Source organism: Oncorhynchus masou, chromosome 28 (genome assembly GCF_036934945.1).
Source record: "Oncorhynchus masou masou isolate Uvic2021 chromosome 28, UVic_Omas_1.1, whole genome shotgun sequence".
Classification (NCBI taxonomy): domain Eukaryota; kingdom Metazoa; phylum Chordata; class Actinopteri; order Salmoniformes; family Salmonidae; genus Oncorhynchus; species Oncorhynchus masou.
The window spans coordinates 83,158,016-83,174,139 of record NC_088239.1 but is presented as its reverse complement, the minus strand read 5'-3'; the positions used below and the strand labels follow the sequence as shown (position 1 = coordinate 83,174,139).

The following is a 16,124-nucleotide window of genomic DNA, read 5'->3' as shown; positions in this document are numbered from 1 at the left end:
CATTTGTTGCTGACATGTCATCCCTAAGGTTGCTTTTCTTGCCAATGAAAAAAGACTAAAGTAGTTGGCAATATCAGTTAGTTCTGTGATGAATGAGCCATCTGATTCAATGAATGATGGTGCCAAGTTTGCCTTCTTTCCCAAAATGACATTTAAGGTGCTCCAAAGCTTTTTACTATCATTCTTTATGTCATTTATCTTTTGTTTATTATTATTCAGTATAGTCGCATGATTTCTCAGTTTGCATTATTTATATATATATATATATATATATATTATATATAGTACGTTTATCGGTTGTGCTGCCAAACTTTATATATTGCCTCATCCCTCTCAATCATATATATATATATATATATATATATAATATACATTATTTCTTCATTAGCAGTACGTTTGACAATCGGTTGTGCTGCCAAACTCATTTTGCCATACCGTTGCCTCATCCCTCTCAACCTCATCCCTCTCAACCTCATCCCTCTCAACCTCATCCCTCTCAACCTCATCCCTCTCAACATCATCCCTCTCAACATCATCCCTCTCAACCTCATCCCTCTCAACATCATCCCTCTCAACCTCATCCCTCTCAACCTCATCCCTCTCAACCTCATCCCTCTCAACCTCATCCCTCTCAACGACTTTTTCAATTCCTCATCAATCCAAGGGGATTTAACAGTTTTTACAGTCATTTAATTAACGGGTGCTGCTTATTAGTAACTGGAACAAGCACTTTCATAAATGTGTCAAGTGGAGCGTCTGGTTGCTCCTCGTTACACACCACAGACCAACACATATTCTTCAAAACAACAACATAGGAATCACTACAAAACCTCTTGTATGACCTCTTATACACAATACTGCCCTACCAAGCAAAAAGGCAGTAACTCCTCATAACGTGGAACTGAGAAAATTGCTTTTATTTACCTTGGTTTTCACAGTAACTTTATACAGTTACTGGCTAACATGACCTACTATTTTCTACTGAACACAATACAATAGAGGCAGGACACTTGTCCACATGATTAAACGTTTATTTAATGTAGCAAATAAGATAATAACAAATAAGATAATAACAATATGGCATTAACTCATTTTTGATCAATTTTTGCCTTTTTTTTTTTGCTTGGTAGGGCAGAATATTAGGCTCAGTCTTTGGGCCTTTGGTTTTCCTAGAGATGGCTATTATATCGTGATCGCGACATCTGATGGATTTGGATACTGATTTTAAAGCAAACGTTGAATTCAAAATGATTTAGAGAAAGATGTAACTGGTACACGTACATGATCTACAGTTTAGCTGTATGCCCTCTCTGAAATGTATAATTGAACATACATGTGGGGCAAAAAAAAGTATTTAGTCAGCCACCAATTGAATAGTTTTTTAGGTGAGCACTAATACCGCCCTGTGGTAAGCAGCGCCCACTTTGTCAAAGGCAAAGGGACACAAAAATACGTATCTTGTCCATTCCCAGAATGCCTCTGTGCTGTTGGAGGGATACATCGATGCTGCGCTCCACTAACAGTCCGTCAAAATAATATCATCTAACATCAATCATGTAGCAGATACAGGATATGGTAGAAAGACGAGGTGGCCTTTTCTGTAGCCTTCAGGCTGGAGATAAAATGGATGACAATGTAATGAGACGGACACTTTCTTTTACATCATGCTGGTTTCTCCAATCATATAGCCTGACCTGGATGGTGGCCAATCATATAGCCTGACCTGGATGGTGGCCAATCATATAGCCTGACCTGAATGGTGGCCAATCATATAGCCTGACCTGAATGGTGGCCAATCATTTAGCCTAACCTGGATGGTGGCCAATCATATAGCCTAACCTGAATGGTGGCCAATCATATAGCCTGACATGGATGGTGGCCAATCATATAGCCTAACCTGGATGGTGGCCAATCATATAGCCTAAACTGAATGGTGGCCAATCATATAGCCTAACCTGGATGGTGGCCAATCATATAGCCTAACCTGGATGGTGGCCAATCATATAGCCTCACCTGAATGGTGGCCAATCATATAGCCTAACCTGGATGGTGGCCAATCATATAGCCTAACCTGGATGGTGGCCAATCATATAGCCTAACCTGGATGGTGGCCAATCATATAGCCTAACCTGGATGGTGGCCAATCATATAGCCTAACCTGGATGGTGGCCAAACATATAGCCTAACCTGAATGGTGGCCAATCATATAGCCTGACCTGGATGGTGGCCAATCATATAGCCTAACCTGAATGGTGGCCAATCATATAGCCTAACCTGGATGGTGGCCAATCATATAGCCTAACCTGGATGGTGGCCAATCATATAGCCTAACCTGAATGGTGGCCAATCATATAGCCTAACCTGGATGGTGGCCAATCATATAGCCTAACCTGGATGGTGGCCAATCATATAGCCTAACCTGGATGGTGGCCAATCATATAGCCTGACCTGGATGGTGGCCAATCATATAGCCTGACCTGGATGGTGGCCAATCATATAGCCTAACCTGGATGGTGGCCAATCATTTAGCCTGACCTGAATGGTGGCCAATCATATAGCCTAACCTAAATGGTGGCCAATCATATAGCCTAACCTGACAATATGGAATCAAATCAAATCAAATTTATTTATATAGCCCTTCGTACATCAGCTGATATCTCAAAGTGCTGTACAGAAACCCAGCCTAAAACCCCAAACAGCAAGCAATGCAGGTGTAGAAGCACGGTGGCTAGGAAAAACTCCCTAGAAAGGCCAAAACCTAGGAAGAAACCTAGAGAGGAAGCAGACTATGTGGGGTGGCCAGTCCTCTTCTGGCTGTGCCGGGTGGAGATTATAACAGAACATGGCCAAGATGTTCAAATGTTCAGCATGGTCCAATAATAATAAGGCAGAACAGTTGAAGCTGGAGCAGCAGCACGGCCAGGTGAACTGGGGACAGCAAGGAGTCATCATGTCAGGTTGTCCTGAGGCATGGTCCTAGGGCTCAGGTCCTCCGAGAGAGAATTAGAGAGAGCACACTTAAATTCACACATGACACCGAATAGGACAGGAGAAGTACTCCAGATATAACAAACTGACCCTAGCCCCCTGACACATAAACTACTGCAGCATATATACTGGAGGCTGAGGCAGGAGGGGTCAGGAGACACTGTGGCCCCATCCGAGGACACCCCCGGACAGGGCCAAACAGGAAGGATATAACCCCACCTACTTTGCCAAAGCACAGCCCCCACACCACTAGAGGGATATCTTCAACCACCAACTTACCATCCTGAGACAAGGCTGAGTATAGCCCACAAAGATCTCCGCAATGGCACAACCCAAGGGGGGGGGGGCGCCAACTGCTGTCCAGTTTGTTTCTCCCCATTGTCATGATCAGTGGTTTTAAGTTTGTATCCGTCAATTTTTGACAAGCTGATCATAACAACAACAAAAATTTGAGAGCCGTGCGTGCTGCGAAACACGAACCTGCCAAGCCGCACTGCATCTTGACACTGCTTCCCGCTTATCCCGGGAAGCCAGCCGCACCAATGTGTCGGAGGAGACACTGTACAGCTGGCTACCGAAGCCAGCTTGCACTGCGCCCCACTCTCCACAAGGAGTCACTAGAAACCCCTCCCTTAACCCGGACGACGTTGGGCCATTTTGCGCTGCCTCATTGGTCTCCCGGCTGCGACACAGCCCGGGATCAAACCCGGATCTGTAGTGACACCTCTAGCATTGATCGGTACCTCCGACCGCTGCACCACACTGGAGGTATTTTCAACTTTCATTCAGAACCAAAAAAATTCACCTGATTTCAACATCTGGAAAATACAAATTTTCAACGTTTGGAAAAATTATTTATTTTTGACCCCCGGATAAATAAATGTTTTCAACTCTCATTCAGAACCGAAAAATTAACTTGATTTTAATGTCCTGCAAAGTATTTAAAACATCCGGACGTCTTTTCACCTTTCATACGGAACCTAAATTGAACCTAATTTACATCAGAAAGGAGTCTGTATGCGTATGCTTGACTGGCTCTGTCTTTGAACTGACTACATTGACAAACGGATGGATGGTTCTCTAACAAAGGGAATGGCTGCTAGTCAGGTTCATGTAAATAGCTGATCTCTCTCAAATAATAAATAATCCCTTTTCCATAAGGATCTGAGCACTTTTTTCACGATGAAACGAATAACCCCCCCTGCAAAAAATGTTTACATGTTCAACTCTGAACTTTGTCCAACAGATGTATTTTTAATTTTATTCTGTGTGTGGGTGTGTGTGTGTGTGCGCGCGTGCGTGTGTCTGTGCGTGTGTGCGTGCGTGTGCGAGCGAGCGGGATGAAGAGGATAGAAACAAAGAGTACAGAGATATGTTGGTTTAGTATTATTTGTGGTTTGAGTGTGTACACTATTATATAGAATAGCCTCTCCTATCAACCTCGGGCGGAAAGCTAATTCATTTTGAACGAATGAAAAGTCTGAGATTACAGTAATAAAAAAATATATACAGTATAATGTTAGATATCATTTATATAAAAAAAAAACATCTCTGTTTATCGTTAATGTAATAGTTAACCAGATACCTTTTGAAATGTACCTGGAGACCACATATAGAATGTTCTATGTTACAACAACAGCTGGTATTGATGGCTGATATCAATATTTTCAATGTACATATTGATGTGTGTGTGACTCTGAATGTTTGATGTGTGAGAGGAGAGAGAAAGTGAGAATGAAAAGCTCAAAAGAAGAAAAAAAAAGCATTTTTACTCCTCGAAAACAAAATGACTGAAGAAAATAAACGTATGTATTCAAATCATTTTATTAATGTAAGATCAACATCAGATATGTTGAATTATTTTACTATTATAGAGTACGTCATTTTTACTTGAGAGGGAATTTGTTCAATATATTTTAAAAAATATGATTGTTCATTAATATATTGAAGAAAAATAAAATAGTAAGGTTAGATAAATATATTTACTGAAACATTTCACATTTTAATAGCCAGTGAAAGCAACAAGTGAAAAACCAATGTCTCAGAAAACATTTTTAGATTTTTAAATGTTTTAAAATAATGTTATTTTTTGAACTTCTATTATTTAAAATAAGTCCTTATTGGGGATGACAGTAGGTAATTGTAGAGAAAACATCTAAAAAGGTTCAGAATATTTTACTTCATTTGTTAAGATGAAGATTTAACTACTAAATTATGTTTAGGCCGCAGTGTGTGTAATGTGCCGTGTGTGTAGTCAATGAATCAATCACATGTTTTTATAAAGCCCTTCTTACATCAGCTGATATCTCAAAGTGCTGTACAGAAACCCAGCCTAAAACCCCAAACAGCAAGCAATGCAGGTGTAGAAGCACGGTGGTTAGGAAAAACTCCCTAGAAAGGCCAGAACCTAGGAAGAAACCTAGAGAGGAACCAGGCTATGAGGGGTGGCCAGTCCTCTTCTGGCTGTGCCGGGTGGAGATTATAACAGAACATGGCCACTAAGGCCAGATCGTTCTTCAAGATGTTTAAACGTTCATAGATGACCAGCTGGGTCAAATAATAATCACAGTGGTTGTAGAGGGTGAAACGAGTCAGCACCTCTAGAATATATGTGTGTTGCCAAGCAGTGTGTGTAAGGCGCAGTGTGTGTAAGGCGCAGTGTGTGTAAGGCGCAGTGTGTGTAAGGCGCAGTGTGTGTAAGGCGCAGTGCGTGTAAGGCGCAGTGCGTGTAAGGCGCAGTGCGTGTAAGGCGCAGTGCGTGCAAGGCGCAGTGCGTGCAAGGCGCAGTGCGTGCAAGGCGCAGTGCGTGCAAGGCGCAGTGCGTGCAAGGCGCAGTGCGTGCAAGGCGCAGTGCGTGCAAGGCGCAGTGCGTGCAAGGCGCAGTGCGTGCAAGGCGCAGTGCGTGCAGTGTGTGTAAGGCGCAGTGCGTGCAGTGTGTGTAAGGCGCAGTGTGTGTAAGGCGCAGTGTGTGTAAGGTGCAGTGTGTGCTGTGGACAAATATGTAGACACCATTTCAAATTAGTGGATTCTGCTATTTCAGCCACACCCGTTGCTGACAGGTGTATAAAAATCAAGCACACCACCATGCAATCTCCATAGACAAACATTGGTAGTAGAATGTCCCACACTGAGGAGCTCAGTGACTTTCAACGTGGCTCTGTCATAGATGACACTTTGTGAAGTGGAAACTTCTGAAACTGATGAATACTGAAGCACGTAAAAAAAACATCTGTCCTCGGTTGCAACGCTCACTACCGAGTTCCAAACTGCCTCTGGAAGCAACGTCAGCACCATAACTGTTCGATCAGGAGCTTAATGAAATGGCTTTCCATGGCCGAGCAGCCGCAAACAAGCCTAAGATCACCATGCGCTTATGCCAAGCGTCGGCTGGAGTGGTGTAAAGCTCGCCACCATTGGACTCTGGAGCAGTGGAAACACGTTCTCTGGAGTGATGGATCACGCTTCACCATCTGGAAGTACGATGGACTAATCTGGGTTTGGCGGATGCCAGGAGAACGCTACCTGCCCAAATACAGAGTGCCAACTGTAAAGGTTGGTGGAGGAGGAATAAATGGTCTGGTGCTGTTTTTCATGGTTCGGACCCCTTAGTTCCAGTGAAGGGAAATCTTAACGCTACAGCATACAATTACATTCTAGACTATTCTGTGTGGAAGAACTTGACTTGGCCTGCACAGAGCCCTGAACAAACACCATTGAGCACCTTTGGGGGGAACTGGAACGCTGACTGCGAGCGTATCGCCCAACATCAGTGCCCGACCTCACTAATGCTCGTGGCTGAATGGAAGCAAGTCCCCGCAGCAATGTTCCAACATCAATGAAGAGTGGAGGCTGTTATAGCAGCAATGTTCCAACATCTAGTGGACAGCCTTCCCAGAAGAGTGGAGGCTGTTATAGCAGCAATGTTCCTACATCTAGTGGAAAGCCTTCCCAGAAGAGTGGAGGCTGTTATAGCAGCAAAGGGGGAACCAACTCCTTATTAATGCCCTTAATGTTGGAAGGAAATATTCGACAAGCCCATACTTTTGGTCATGTAGTGTATTTCCTAAATATAGGACAGACACTTCAGAACCTTATTCCTCACGATTTGCCATTATAATGAATGTGTTACTCAATGCTTTTCTATGGCCTATTGTAGTAAAGGCCAAATGCAATATTTTATCAAATTTTTTTTTTTTTATTAAAAAAATATATATATTTTCCTACAGGGGTCCTAAAATTCCAAATCAAAACAGCTAAATGATCCCTGGCGTTTTTAAAACAGTTCCTTATGTCGTGTGTACAACCGTGTTGCCGTTGTTGTCGTGTTCATCACGAACCAGACGAACTGTCACTGGCTGTATGGACCACTGGACCTTCATAAACCACATAAACCACAGACAAAACGGTTTCTTCGCTGTTTTCTCTGCCCGTCTCTTTACGTCTGTTGCATATGGGTTGTTTAACCTTGTGCTGTTTGACCATGAGTCCAGGCCACAGTCGACCCGCTGAGGGGAACACGAGCGCACTGGGCCGTGTGTTGATGGGTGGGGGGTGGGGGCCTTGGCTGAGGCCGGTGCAGGCCTGGAGGGGGAGACTGGGTGGATGGGGAAGGGCTATAGGGGCTGGGAACGTGTCTGAAATGGGGGGGGGACGAGGACAGGGGTTGATGCTGGAGGCCCTTAGGCTGCGTTTCTAAAGAACAGTGCAGCGTAGCCGTCCACTCACAATAAGCCCGGCCTTTTGAAGTGGTTCACCCCCCTGCTCCCCCCCCCTCACTGCCCCTAACCCCCCCACTGCCCCTAACCCCCTCCTAATGCATATTCACTCGGTCCACTCGCTCAGATGATTTGTTAACAAGGGGGCCACTCGCTCTCCATTTCAGACAGATGCCACAACTATTCCCAATTTCCGAGGCTAGCTTGTGGCAGGGGCCCGTGTGCCAGGGGCCCGTGTGGCAGGCAGCGGCCTCTGCGTGCTATGCTGCCTGACGGACGCTGAGCCACCCTGAGAAGCACCTAATTACGGTGCATTGTGAGAGTCCATTATGCCAGTGCAGTGTGAGTGATCCCATTGACCTTGGCCTGACATTATAAACTGTGGTAATCTGTTTACTATGTACTTCTAACACCTCCTTTCTTTCCCTCCCTCTCTAACTCTCTCTCTCTACCTCTCTCTCCCTCCCTCTCTCTCTACCTCTTTCTCTACCTCTCTCTACCTCTCTCTACCTCTCTCTCTCTACCTCTTCTCTACCTCTCTCTCACTACCTCTCTCTACCTCTCTCTCTCTACCTCTCTCTACCTCTCTCTACCTCTCTCTCTGTACCTCTCTACCTCTCTCTCTGTACCTCTCTACCTCTCTCTCTCTCTACCTCTCTCTCTCTACCTCTCTCTCTCTCGCTACCTCCATTTCTCCCTCTCTCTCTCTATCCGTCCTCCTCTCTCTCTCCCTCCCTCTCTCTCTCTATCCCTCATCCTCTCTCTCTATCCCTCCTCCTCTCTCTCTCTATCCCTCCTCCTCTCTCTCTCTATCCCTCCTCCTCTCTCTCTCTCTCTCCTCCCTCCTCCTCTCTCTATCCCTCCTCCCTCTCTCTCTCTATCCCTCCTCCTCTCTCTCTATCCCTCCTCCTCTCTCTCTCTATCCCTCCTCCTCTCTCTCTATCCCTCCTCCTCTCTCTCTCTATCCCTCCTCCTCTCTCTCAATCCCTCCTCCTCTCTCTCTCTCTCTCTCTCTGTCTCTCTCTCTCTGTCTCTCTCTCTCTCTCTCTCTCTCTCTCTCTCTCTCTCTCTCTCTCTCTCTCTCTCTTTCTCCCCCCCCCTCCGGCTGCCTGGTTAGCATCACAATGGGCCTGCCCCTTAACCCAGCAGCCGACTCGGCCCGCTCAGCACGCCACGCTCTCTCTCTCATCGCCACAGCCAGACCACCAGCATTCATCACAACCATCGCCAGAGAGGTGAGACCTGACCTCCTGTTTTTCATGTCTCCATGTCATCTCCCCTGGACCTCTGTTACTCTGTACATCACCTTTCTGCTGTCACACACTCCACCCTGCCCTTCCTTTCCTCCCATCACCCCCTTACCCTTCCCCCATCACCCCCTTACCCTTCCCCCATCACCCCCTTACCCTTCCCCCATCACCCTCTTACCCTTCCCCCATCACCCCCTTACCCTTCCCCTAACCTCTTCCCCCCACCCCTAACCTCTTCCCCCTACCCCTAACCTCTTCCCCCTTAACCTCCCCCCCTAACCTCTTCCCCCTACCCCTAACCCCTACCCCCCCCATCCCTACCCCCTAACCTCTTCCCCCTACCCCTAACCTCTTCCCCCTACCCCTAACCTCTTCCCCTACCCCTAACCTTCTTACCCCCTCTTCCCCCCCCTAACCTCTTCCCCCTACCCCTAACCTCTTCCCCCTACCCCTAACTCTTCCCCTACCCTAACCTCTTCCCCCTACCCCTAACCTCTTCCCCCTACCCCTAAACCTCTTCCCCCTAACCCCTCTTCCCCCTACCCCTAACCCCTAACCTCTTCCCCCTACCCCTAACCCTTCCCCCTAACCCCTTCTTCCCCTACCCCTAACCTCTTCCCCCCCCCTAACCCCTAACCTCTTCCCCCTCTTCCCCCTACCCCTAACCTCTTCCCCCTACCCCTAACCTCTTCCCCCTACCCCTAACCTCTTCTCCCTACCCCTAACTCTCCCCCTACCCCTTCTTCCCCCTACCCCTAACCTCTTCCCCCCCCTAACTTCCCCCTACCCCTAACCTCTTCCCCCTACCCCTAACCTCTTCCCCCTACCCCTAACCTCTTCACCCTACCCCTAACCTCTTCCCCCTACCCCTAACCTCTTCCCCCTACCCCTAACCTCTTCCCCCTACCCCTAACCTCTTCTCCCTACCCCTAACCTCTTCCCCCTACCCCTAACCTCTTCCCCCTACCCCTAACCTCTTCTCCCTACCCCTAACCTCTTCCCCCTACCCCTAACCTCTTCCCCCTAACCACTCACCCTTCCCCCTACCCCTCACCCTTCCCCCTAACCTCTTCTCCCTACCCCTACCCTACCCTCAACTCTACCCCTCACCCTTTTGTATAACCCTTGTACCCCTAATCCCCTACCCCTAACCTCTTCACCCCTAAGACCCCTAACCTCTTCACTACCCCTAACCTCTTCCCCCACCCCAAACTCCCTAAGTCTCACCCACCCCTAACCTCTTCCCCCACCCCTAACCTCTTCCCCCTACCCCTAACCTCTTCTCCCTACCCCTAAGACACCCTTCCCCCTAAGATCATCAGGGTCATAAGATAATCCCCCTACCCCTAACCTCTTCCCCTACCCCTAACCTCTTCCCCTAACCCCTAACCTCTTCCCCCTACCCCTAACCTCTTCCCCCTACCCCTAACCTCTTCCCCAGTACCCCTAAGTCCTGGTCTTCCCCTACCCCTAACTTTACCCCAATACCCCAACCTCTTCCCCACTAATGCTTCTAACTTCATTTAACTTGTTAATTAACCTCTTTAGAATGAATACCCCTAACCTCTTCCCCTACCCCTAAAAACCTCTTTTATTTTTTTCCTAGTTTCACCCTAGGTAACCTCTTCCCCCTACCCCTAACCTCTTCTCCCTACTCCTTTGGACAAATCCCCCTTAACCTCTTCTCCCTACTCCTAACCTCTTTACCCCTAACCTCTTCCCCCTTAACCTTCCTCCCTACCCCTAACCTCTTGGACATCATCATCCCCCTACCTGCACCCCTAAGGCTCTCTGGTGAACCCTAAGAAACCTCTTCCCCTGAACCTCTTGAGTAACCTCTTCCCCCTACCCCTAACCTTTCCCAAGTGAGTAATCATAACCTCTTCCCTGTAACCTCTTCCCCTACCCTCCTTCCCCGTACCCCCTAACCTCTTCCCTGTCTTCGTCCCCTCCTAACCTCTTCCCCTACCCCTAACCTCTTCCCCCTACCCCTAACCTCTTCCCCCTACCCCTAACCTCTTCCCCCTACTCCTAACCTCTTCTCCCTAACCTCTTCCCCCGTTAACCCTTCCCCTACCCCTAACCTCTTCCCTGTAACCTCTTCTCCCTGTCCTCGTCCCTACCCCTAACCTCTTCCCCCTGTAACCTCGTCCCTGTCCTAACCTCTTCACCCTGTCCTCGTCCCCTGTCCTCGTCCCCCTACCCCTAACCCTCGTCCCCTGTCCTCTACCCCTAACCTCTTCCCCCCTGTCCTCTTCCCCTGTCCTCTTCCCCCTGTAACCTCTTCCCCCTGTCCTCGTCCCCTGTCCTCGTCCCCTGTCCTCGTCCCCTGTCCTCGTTCCCTGTCCTCGTTCCCTGTCCTGTCCTCCATGCAGCCATTTTGAGTTTCGTGACAGAACAGTGAATGGTTGGTGGGTTAGTGGTGATCTCGCTCTTACATCTGTACCGATTGATGTACTGATAGTGTTACTGATAGTGTTACTAACATTTACTTTTAATGTTGATTCGAGGAAAGGGTTTGACCCCTTGTGGGTTTGTAGGGGTCAAGGGTCGACCCACGGTGGCCTGAGCCCTGACCTCTGTGTTCTGTGTTTCGATTCTGTTCAGGTTCTACATGGTGGGATAACTACCCCCTACCCCTCAGTCTAATACCCGTAATTACCCGTAACCTCTTCCCCCCCCCTAAGGGTTCAGTGGTCCTTTATGATGTCCGCACGGGCAAGTGCCAGGTACCCCTAACCTCTTCCCCCTACCCCTCACCCTTCCCCTAACCACACCCTGCCCCCTACACCCTTCCCCCTAACCCCTAACCTCTTCCCCCTAACCTCTTCCCCCACCCCTAACACACCCTGCCCCCACCACCCTTCCCCTAACCCTGTAACTGGGCAACCGTATCCTGTATGTTAGGTTCACAGACACACAGCCATGGAAATAAGCAGAATGTGATGAATAAGACAGAGATCATCAGGGTCATAGATGTTCCTGGAGATGCCGCCTGATTGGACCCTAGCAGACCATCAGAGTCCTGGCTGTGTTCCTGGAGAGGCCTGATTACCTAGCAGACCATCAGATGCAAGTGAGTAATCATGGTAGCTGTGTTCCTGGATTGAGGCCTTCCTTCCCTAGGTAAGACCATCAGAGAGGCTGTATTCCTGGAGAGGCCTGATTCCCCTAGCAGACCATGAGAGGCTGTGTTCCTGGAGTCCTCGGCCTGATTACCTAGCAGACCATCAGAGAGGCTGTATTCCTGGTCCTCGAGTCCTCGCCTGATTACCTAGCAGACCATCAGCCAGAGTTTCGTGGCTGTATTCCTGGAGAGGCCTACATCTTACCTTGATGCAGACCATCTTTTAATGTTGAGAGGCTGTATTCCTGGAGGGGAGGCCTGATTACCTGAGCCCAGACCATCAGTTCTGTGGCTGTAGGTTCCATGGTGGGATACTGGCCTGATTACCTGGCAGACCATCAGAGTGGTCCTTTGTGATTCCTGGAGAGGCCTGATTACCACAGCAGACCATCAGACACCATTCTGTGGTTCCTGGAGGGGAATCAATGGAAGATACCTGGCAGACAATCAGCAGACCAGCAGAGTGTTCCTGGAGAGGCCTGATTACCTAGCAGACCATCAGAGAGATTCTGTGTTCCTGGAGAGGCCTGATTACCTAGCAGACCATCAGAGAGGCTGTATTCCTGGAGAGGCCTGATTACCTAGCAGACCATCAGAGAGGCTGTGTTCCTGGAGAGGCCTGATTACCTAGCAGACCATCAGAGAGATTCTGTGTTCCTGGAGAGGCCTGATTACCTAGCAGACCATCAGATATTCTGTGTTCCTGGAGAGGCCTGATTACCTAGCAGACCATCAGAGAGGCCTGATTACCTAGCAGACCATCAGAGAGGCTGTGTTCCTGGAGAGGCCTGATTACCTAGCAGACCATCAGAGATGCTGTGTTCCTGGAGAGGCCTGATTATTACACAACAATACACACAAATCTAAAGTAAAGGATTGGAATGAAGAACTTATAAATATTAGGACGAGCGATGTCAGAGCGGCATTGACTAAAATACAGTAGAATAGAATAAAATAAAGCAAAATATGTGAACATTATTGAAGTGACTTGTGTTCCATTATTGAAGTGGCCAGTGCCCTCTATGCACATTCACATCTCTGTATATCAAGCAGCAGCCTCTAGTGTGCTAGTGATGGCTATTAAACAGTCTGACGGCCTTGAGATAGAAGCTGTTTTTCAGTCTCTCGGTCACAGCTTTGATGCACCTGTACTGACCCCGCCTTCTGGATGATAGTGGGGTGAACAGGCAGTGGCTCGGGTGGTTGTTGTCCTTGATGATCTTTTTGGCCTTCCTGTGGCATCGGGTGCTGTAGGTGTCCTGGATGGGAGGTAGTTTGCCCCCGGTGATGCGTTGGGCAGACCGCACCACCCTCTGGAGAACCTTGCAGTTTCTGGTGGGGCAGTTGCCGTACCAGGCGGTGATACAACCCGACAGGATGCTCTCAAATGTGCATCTGTAAACGTTTGTGAGGGTTTCAGGTGCCAAGCCAAATTTCTTCAGCCTCATGAAGTTGAAGAGGCGCTGTTGCGCTCTATTCACCACACTGTTTGTGTGTATGCCGAGGAACTTGAAACTTTCCACCTTTTCCACTGCGGTCCTGTCGATGTGGATAGTGGGGCTGCTCCCTCTGCTGTTTCCTGAAGTCCGCGATCAGCTCCTTTTGTTTAGTTGACGTTGAGTGAAAGGTTATTTTCCTGACACCACACTCTGAGGGCCCTCACCACCTCCCTGTAGGCCATCTCGTCGTTGTTGGTAATCAGGCCTACTACTGTTGTGTCGTCTGCAGACTTACTGATTGAGTTGGAGGTGTGCGTGGCCACGCGGTCATGGGTGAACAAGGAGTACAGGAGAGAGCTCAGAACGCAGCCTTGTGCGGTCCCTGTGTTGAGAATCAGCGAAGTGGAGATGTTGTTACCTACCCTCACCACCTGGGGGCAGCCTGTCAGGAAGTCCAGGACCCAGTTGCACAGGGCGGAGTTCAGAGCATGCCTCCAGCATAATGACGAGCTTGGAAGGTACTATGGTGTTGAAAGCTGAGTTGTCGTCAATGAACAGCATTCTCACATAGGTATTCCTCTTGTTCTGATGGGATAGGGCAGATGGGATCGGGCAGTGTGCAGTGCGATGGTGATTGCATCGTCAGTGGATCTGTTGGGGTGGTATTTAAATTGAAGTGGGTCTATGGGTGTCAGGTAGAGGGTCGAGGTGATATGATCCTTGACTAGTCTCTCAAAGCACTTTGTGATGACAGAGGTGAGTGCTACGGGGCGGTAGTCGTTTAGCTCAGTTACCTTCTTGGGAACAGGAACAATGCTGGCCCTCTTGAAGTATGTGGGGACAGCAGATTGAGGTAGGGATTGATTGAATATGTCCGTAAACACACCAGCCAGCTGGTCTGCGCATGCTCTGAGGCGTGGCTGGGGATGCCGTCTGAGTCTGCAGCCTTGCGAGGGTTAACACGTTTAAATATCTTACTCACCTCGGCTGCAGTGAAGGAGAGTCCGCAGGTTTTGGTAGCGGGCCGTGTCAGTGGCACTGTATTGTCCTCAAAGCGAGGAAGTTGTTTAGTCTGTCTGGGAGCAAGACATCCTGGTCCGCGACGGGGCTGGTTTTCACGGAGGAGAGCTCACAGTCCTTGTGTGTGTGTGTGTGTGTGTGCGTGTGTGTGTGTGCGTGCGTGCGTGTGTGTGTGTGTGTGTGTGTCAGACCCACGTCTGTGTATATTCGGGGAAAGTCTTCAGATCCCTTGACGTTTTTCACATTGTTACAGCCTGATTCTTAAATGTATTAAATTATTAATTTGCCGTCATCAATCTATACACACTACCCAATAAACAGGTTTTTAGAAATTTTTGTCAAAGAAAAAGAAAAAACAGAAATCACATTTACATAAGTATTCAGACCCTTTACTCAGTACTTTGTTGAAGCACCTTTGGCAGCGATTACAACCTCAACTCTTCTTGGGTATGACGCTTCAAGCTTGGGGAGTTTCTCCCATTCTTCTCTGCAGATACTCACAAGTTGGAAGGGTTCAAGTCCAGGCTCTGGCTGGGCCACTCAGAGGCTTGTCCCAAAACCATTCCAGCATTGTCTTGGCTGTGTGCTTAAGGGTAGTTGTTCTGTTGGAAGGTGAACCTTCACCCCAGTCTGAGGTGCTGAGCGCTCTGGATCAGGTTTTCATCAAGGATCTCTCTGTACTTTCCTTTGTTCATATTTTTCCTCGATCCTGACTCGTCTCCCGGTCCCTCCCTGCTGCTGAAAAACATTCCCTCAGCATGATGCTGCCACCACTATGCTTCACCGTAACCGTAGGGATGGTGCCTGGTTTCCTCCAGACGTGACGCTTGGCTTTCATTCAGGCTGAAGAGTTCCATCTTGGTTTCATCAGAGAGTCTTGTTTTTCAGGGTCAGAGTCCTTTAGTTGCCTTTTGGCACTCCAAGCTGGCTGTCATGTGCCTTTTACTGAGGAGTGGCTTCCGTCTGGCCACTCTACCATAAAGGCCTGATTGGTGGAGTGCTGCAGAGAGGGTTGTCCTTCTGGAAGGTTCTCCCATCTCCACAGAGGAACTCTGGAGCTCTTTCAGAGTGATCATCGGGTTCTTGGTCACCTCCCTGACTGCCCTCCCTGACCAAGGCCCTTCTCCCCCGATTGCTCAGTTTGGCCAGGCGGCCAGCTCTAGGAAGAGTCTTGGTGGTTCCAAACTTCTTCCATTGAAGAATGATGGAGGCCACTGTGTTCTTGGGGATTGTCAATGCTGCGGACATTTTTTTGGTACCCTTCCCCTGATCGAGTCCTTTGACCTCATGGCTTGGATTTTGCTCTGACATGCACTGTTAAGTGTGGGACCTTATATAGACAGGTGTGTGCCTTTCCAAATCACGTCCAATCAATAGAATTTACTCTAGGTGGACTCCAATCAAGTTGTAGAAACATCTCAAGGATGATCAATAGAAACAGGATGCACCTGAGCTCAATTTCGAGTCTCATAGCAAAGGGTCTGAATACTTATGTAAATAAGTTCCTTTTTTTAAAAGTTTTATATTTTTAAACCAGTTTTCCCTTTGTCATTATTATTGTTTAAATTTTATAAAATTATTATTT

General features: G+C 48.1%; 1 protein-coding gene across 1 annotated transcript in view; it reads left to right on the top strand.

The window, feature by feature from the left end:
* LOC135517082 (WD repeat-containing protein 7-like) overlaps positions 1-11,899 on the top strand; it is a 164,833-nt gene extending 152,934 nt beyond the window's left edge. The window contains exons 5-6 of the mRNA XM_064941103.1: positions 8,821-8,938; positions 11,861-11,899. Of these exons, the coding sequence (XP_064797175.1) occupies positions 8,821-8,938; positions 11,861-11,899 (157 nt within the window). The remainder of the gene's footprint in view (positions 1-8,820; positions 8,939-11,860) is intronic.
* Positions 11,900-16,124: the final 4,225 nt, after the last annotated feature.